This window comes from Melampsora larici-populina, assembly GCF_000204055.1.
Source record: "Melampsora larici-populina 98AG31 unplaced genomic scaffold MELLAscaffold_14, whole genome shotgun sequence".
NCBI classification, from domain to species: Eukaryota; Fungi; Basidiomycota; class Pucciniomycetes; order Pucciniales; family Melampsoraceae; genus Melampsora; species Melampsora laricis-populina.
In genome coordinates this window covers 333158-339355 of record NW_006768778.1, presented here as the reverse complement: position 1 = coordinate 339355, position 6198 = coordinate 333158, and the positions used below count along the sequence as shown (strand labels likewise).

Sequence of the window (6198 nt, the reverse complement as noted above, 5' to 3'; positions counted from 1 at the left end):
AGTGGACATGACATTGTATCTCAATTCAAATCGGACTGAATTAGCGTGCTTAAGCTTTTGATCTGTTGAGATCAAACGAAGAGGAAAGCAAATGCACTTTCGGCCATGTGTACTCTACATACCCAGCTCTGCGGTTTTGCGAGTCTCTTGGGTCCTCGCTGAATATGATTGCGTGAGGAAGTAATTATCAAAACATTCATCAGAGTCAGCTTGTCCTAGGAATGATACATTCATATCACTAACTGTAAGGTAACAGAGCCAACTTCTTAAGTAGTCTTGCGTCTGAATAAGACTGCTTACAATCCTCGTACATCATACAAGAGTGTGATAGAATTGACAAACAGGCGCGAAAGAATTTCACACTTGGAGGAAAGCAAATCATAGTTTCCTCTTTGGACTATCCTTACATAGGACACTGGAGAGTTCTTATTGAGGTGCATGATGCAAAGATATTACTACACCACATGCACTTCAACACAGTTTACATTCAGAAAAATTGGACCAAAACCCTTGCTCCTCCCTCACTAATGCCTAGCCAGCTGCAAAGTACTCTGTTGGCTGTGAAATCCATACCTACACGAGTGTGAAGAGTTTTTAATGCAGTGTCAAGGCTGTGAAATACAAAGCAATTCACAGCAAAGATAAGAAAATGTGGGACGGGATCCAAACCAGTTGTTGCTGCAAAGCTGTAATCATTTGGTATGACTGTTCTGGATTAGGTTGCCATCATGGGATGGTATTATGCGGCTACATTCAATTGAGATGCAAAATCATACCACTGTGGTGCTTGTGGGGTGTGTGATAATCAATGGACAGGAGATAGAGATGCCTTAGCTGCTGGTGTGGGAACAGAGGTGGAAGACTGTTCCTTGAGTGGAGATGTGTCCTTGGGAGGTGATGGGATCTCAATAGGACCGTAAGAAACTGTCTGAATCACTGACAAAGAAAAGTAGTTATTGCCAGAGGGTTTGCACAAGGAGGCGTAGGGGAATAGACATCATTCCTGACAGAAGGAAGAGAAGATAGTCGTGATAAACAATCTACTGTGGTTTAACTTCTGGGATGTCTTTAGATGATTTAGATTTAGAAGACTTGACTGAAGTCACTGATAAAGGCAATGATGGAGGAGATTGCCATGCAAAAAGAGGACACAGAGATAAGGTGTAGTCATCTGGAAATGTGACTTTTGAGCTCCCATGGATTTACACTTCATGGAGACTCCAAGCACATGCCCAGACTTGTCCCCAGAATCATTTTGGCTGTAAATCTGGATTTTCTAGGCAGATGCCCGGTTCTGAGCACAAGGCCGGGCAGGTGCCTGGATTCTACTTTGTACATATCCTCTCATTGATCTCATGTGATTTGACCCTTTCTGCCATTGACTATATGTATTTCAGCGTTGGGAAATTTGTTTGCTGGGTTTTCAATTTCAACAAACAATCAAACTTCTCTTAGAGCTATGAGTGAAGCCAAGGATATACTTGGCAGCTTGGTTGGCAGGGACGGGTTTCAGCAAGAGGTCAAAAGTCACATTTTCAGATAACTAGTCTTTGAAGGAGCAATCCGGGGTCATGTAGTAAGCTTGCTGGTCTTCAGCTTTGAGATTCCAAAGTTGCAAAAGCTTTACTAAGATACCATCATGTATTCATTGACATTGTCTTATTCAATCCTCAGCCTTTCTATTGTCTGATGCTTGCATACAAATCGAGTTTTCAAAGCCATCAGAAGCTTGGATCACGAGATAAAAAATGATGAGATGTGACTGATTGTAATTTCACTTGTCATGCTGTATTACGCTTTCTGTATATATCTTAAAATGTCTGTTGGGAAACTTTCACGAAAGGAAAACAAAGTCCATATGAAATTGAGAAAAGCGTATGCGTGATAGAAAACAAGAAAAGACACTGATTGCGGTACTAAACATGCGAATGTGGACACTCAAATTCCACACATTGACTTCATAAACTTACATAATCTCCTATCTGATACACCATTTACTTCACCTGGGTACGAGGGTAAAATTAATGGGACTAGATTCATGAGTTGACCACCTGGAATTGATTGGATGGAATATTGGTAGCGATGGTTTTGGGCAGATCGATCTGCTTGGCATTGGATGGGTCTGGCTGTGGTGGCGCTACAGAAATTTCAGGCGCGAAAGTTTCTTCATCGTCCTCGTCAAACCACCCTTTACTTCTGGTGACACTGAAATTCATAATTTGAACGAGTATAAGCAGTGATCAGCTTGCGGGAAAATCCAACACTCGTCGATAATACAAGATATCAAAATCGTTTCAGCTTACGCTTTGTTCCAACCCTTGTAGCGTTTCTCCCGCTCCACATCACTGATACTAGGCTTGAAGATTCTGCGACCGGATTGATTCACTTCACGCATCGTGTCGGGTTTTGAGAGATCCCAACCAAATAAACCGATCGCATGTCCAGCCAAAAGTGCTGCACCAAGTGCGGTCGTCCTACAAAAATCAATAATCATAAGCTCGTGACAAAGTAAGGAAGACCAGATGCACGGACACCCACTCTCTCATTTCAGATCTTTCGACGGAGACCCCTAGAATGTCTGCCTGTAATTGCAATAACACATCATTCGCAGTCATTCCTCCGTCGACTTTGAGGATCTTGAAAACGCTACGCGGTCTAGTAGGACGAGTAGTTGGAAACTCCTCTATACCAGGCGTGATCGGACTCAATGGGGGTTCTACTGAGCTATTGGTGGAAGATGATAAGGAGGATATAAAACTTGAACTTGAGGGTGTGGGAGAGTGTTGCTGGTAACCTTGCTGTTGATCTTTGTCCATCGCATCCAAAATGGCTTTGGTCTGGAAGCATGTAGCTTCGAGGGTTGCACGAGCGATGTGCTGTTTGGTTGTGAACTGAGTAAGTCCGACAAGTAAGCCAGTCGCGGTATCATCCCAACTGTTGGAAAAAAATCCCTAGAGGTGATTAGCGCGGTGTCACAAGTTTATATAGGTTGCGACTTACTAGGGCGCAAATAATCCACTGAAGGCGGTGACAAAGTAGACACCAGCGGTATCCTCGACCTCACTGGCCAATTCCCCAATTTCAGACGAACTCTTGATAAGTCCAAGATTATTTTTGACCCTAAACATTCAAATCAAAGATCATGAGAAACGGGGTTGCTTCAAACACGCTCTAGTAGGGTTAACAAACCACTGGACTGAAGAACCTCCCACAGCAACAGAACCTTCCAAGGCATACATTGGGGCAGAGTCAACACCTAGTTGGAAACCAGGCTGATTGCATACAAAATCGACGTCAAGACTAAACCAGACAATCCTTGAATTGATTTGAAGAACTTACAGTCGTGAGGAGACCGCAACGACTCCAAATAGGCTCAGTTCCAGTGTTGTAAAGCATAAAGCACCCTGTTCCATAGGTGCTTTTGGATTCTCCAAGAGAGAGACAGAGATTCCCGACAAGCGAGCCTTGTTGATCACCAACCAAGCCAGAGATAGGGATACCCTCGAGGGCTGGATGAGAGTTGGTAAAGGCTCCAAATTTTTCAGCGTTTGAAACAATCTGCGGAAGTCGGGCGAGGAGTTTTTCGGAATGAGGAAAATCGAAAAACTCGATGAGGTCAGGACACCACTGAAGAGTCTTGATATCCATGAGCATGGTCCGTGACGCGTTGGTGACGTCGGTAATGTAAAGTCCACCCTCAAGTCCGCCCGTATAATGCTGCATATGGAGAAGGGCAATCTCAGTTTCCTTCGAGGGCAAAAGAACGAGTTTTTTTGACATACCCAGAGTAGATAAGTATCGACAGTTCCGACCAGCAGTGTTTCTGCGTCGAGCGCGTCCCTTACAGCATCACAGTGGTCAGTGAGCCAGCGTAATTTGAGGGCTGCGAAGTAATTACTGATGGGCAGGCCTGTTTTCTTTCGCAGCTGATCCACGCCAGTGCCAAATGTGCTTGTCTTTGCGGAGAGATTGTGAACAAGTGAAGTAGTACGGACATCGGGCCAAGCAATGGCTCTGTGCACTGCGATTTGATTCAAAGATTATTAGAGACATCAAAGGTTGACGGGTATAGTGATAGACACTTACAGATTCGACCAGAGATTTGGTCCCATACCACAGTCGTCTCACGCTGGTTAGTGAACCCAACAGTGGCGATGTCGGTGGCTCGATGGCCTAAAGCCTCGAGCTGGATAACCGCCTGGTCAATACAAGTATCTATACTTGTGATCCAGTCTTGAGGTTCATGTTCATGCCAGCCAGGGTGAGGATAGTCTGGTAAAGTGAAAGTGAAAGTGAAATGCATAAGTGGATGCAGAGCAGTAAACAGGATGATCTTATATGTTTAACATACGTTGTTTATACTCTTGTTGGTGACTCGCCATGACATTGGCATATTGGTCGAACACAAAGAATCGACAAGAGGTCGTTCCAACATCGATGGCACTGATAAAGACGATAAGAAATCAACTAGTTGGTCAAGAAGGGGCAAGATATCAAGGGATATAGACTCACCCGACAAATTGAGGCATTGAGTTTGATGATTTTGAAGCTTTGATTAGCTTTCAAAGTGTGTTATGAAATGGAACCAAACAGGAAACAAAGATAAGTGGAAAGTGATTGAAGGTCAACAAAAAGGTGATGGTAAAGAGACTAACCAAGATAAAGTGATGAGATGGGTAATGATAAAGTTAAAAGGTAAACAAGGTTTTAATACTCAAGGGTAAGCAGAATGATTTAAACCAATAAGTGCAGAGATCGATTCAAGCAAGGGAAGCAAGGTTTAATAATGAATCAAGTTTAGTTAGGAGTTAAGTTATTAATTCTAACTGATATGCGGATCACTGTTAATCTGAGCACATATCATGGGATCAGTGTATTGCACTACATTTCATATATTTGGCCTTGTGTGATGCGGTGATTCAAAATGCATGATTCATCATGTGGTCTGGTTTGACACTCACTTTGCTGTACGATTTTCAAGTTATGCGCAAGGTAGATGTAAAAAAAGAAACCTATAGACGGTCGACCAAGTCTTTCAAGATGGATTGAATTCGAAGAGGATAGTTAAAAGAATCTAGAGTGGCTGTTGAGCTGTTGAGGACTTGAATGAAGATTGGAATATGAGAGTCTGAAGATAAGTACGGTGGAAAGAGACAATGAGATTTCAACAAACGCAATCCTCGGTTATGAAATCTCAAGGCCAAGAGGACGATGGGAGTATGACATCAAACATCTTCACTCACTTTGGCTGGTTTTGCCACTTCGGGTGGGTGTAAGTAGGATGAATCGGGCACGAAATTTGTAAATTATTGCTTGCAGAAGACCTTGAAATTATTGAAATGATTAAAAAGTCCGCGAACAAAGGAAAGGTGATGAAAAAAGAAACCTGATGAGACTTTTGATTAAAATAACCCAATTAGATGAAAACGTTGATCTGAGGGTGCGAACTAGGTATGATTGTCGAACTCTTAAGAACGACAAACCAAGGCTGCAAGGCATATTCGCCTCGCTTCATTATCTTCACTTGCTTCAGTTCCCTTCTGATCGAGCACAGAACCCCTGGAATTGATCACGAGGACAGTTCATACTTGATTTAGTGCTCAGCGTACCCCGCAGAAGATTGAAAAGGGTCTGTGATCTCGCTTCTCCACATAAAGCATTGTGAGCCAGTGGCTAGCGCAGTGGCTTGACTCATAATCCGGGGCCCCGCTCTCAATTACTTCTTCCCCACTCATCTCGGGAACTGCGCCATCTCCACATTTTTTCACATCAGGCTTCTCCGGAATGTCCTCGGAATTCTAAGCAATATGTACATAGGCTGTACTCATGGTATGTATATAATGTAAATAATCGTAGATCCAACACAGGCTAGCATGACACAAACTTACCCTGGCATCTGTTTAGCTTAACAAAGCCCTCTGCGCGGCCGCGTCCACGCCCTTGCAGAGGAGCTTATGACGGTGTATTCCTGGCGTGAGCAGAACATGGTCGGACTCGCGGAAGTTTGGGAACGTTCCTTACAGTCAAACCCGCGCAATTGCATAATTGGGGGAGATGGCTGTTTCTATGCAATTTGACCGATTATTCATTTTGGGAGGTTTTGTGATAATGCATAGTTTTATGCATTATGGCCATAACGCATAGAGTTATGCATTATGACCATGCGATGTCCAGGCTTGAAAAAGATACCTTGTAGCT

At 43.4% G+C, this 6198-nt stretch overlaps 1 protein-coding gene across 1 annotated transcript; it reads right to left on the bottom strand.

Moving 5' to 3' along the window:
• Positions 1 to 1573: 1573 nt before the first annotated feature.
• On the bottom strand, positions 1574 to 5134 carry MELLADRAFT_116176 (uncharacterized protein; the record flags this gene model as incomplete). The annotated part of the gene is made up of 12 exons (XM_007408850.1): positions 1574 to 2205; positions 2304 to 2474; positions 2539 to 2934; positions 3001 to 3120; positions 3190 to 3272; positions 3340 to 3717; positions 3783 to 4021; positions 4087 to 4272; positions 4352 to 4443; positions 4513 to 4559; positions 4656 to 4849; positions 4962 to 5134. 10 exons carry the CDS (start codon positions 4527 to 4529, stop codon positions 2037 to 2039), a joined length of 1851 nt encoding a protein of 616 aa, XP_007408912.1.
• Positions 5135 to 6198: the final 1064 nt, after the last annotated feature.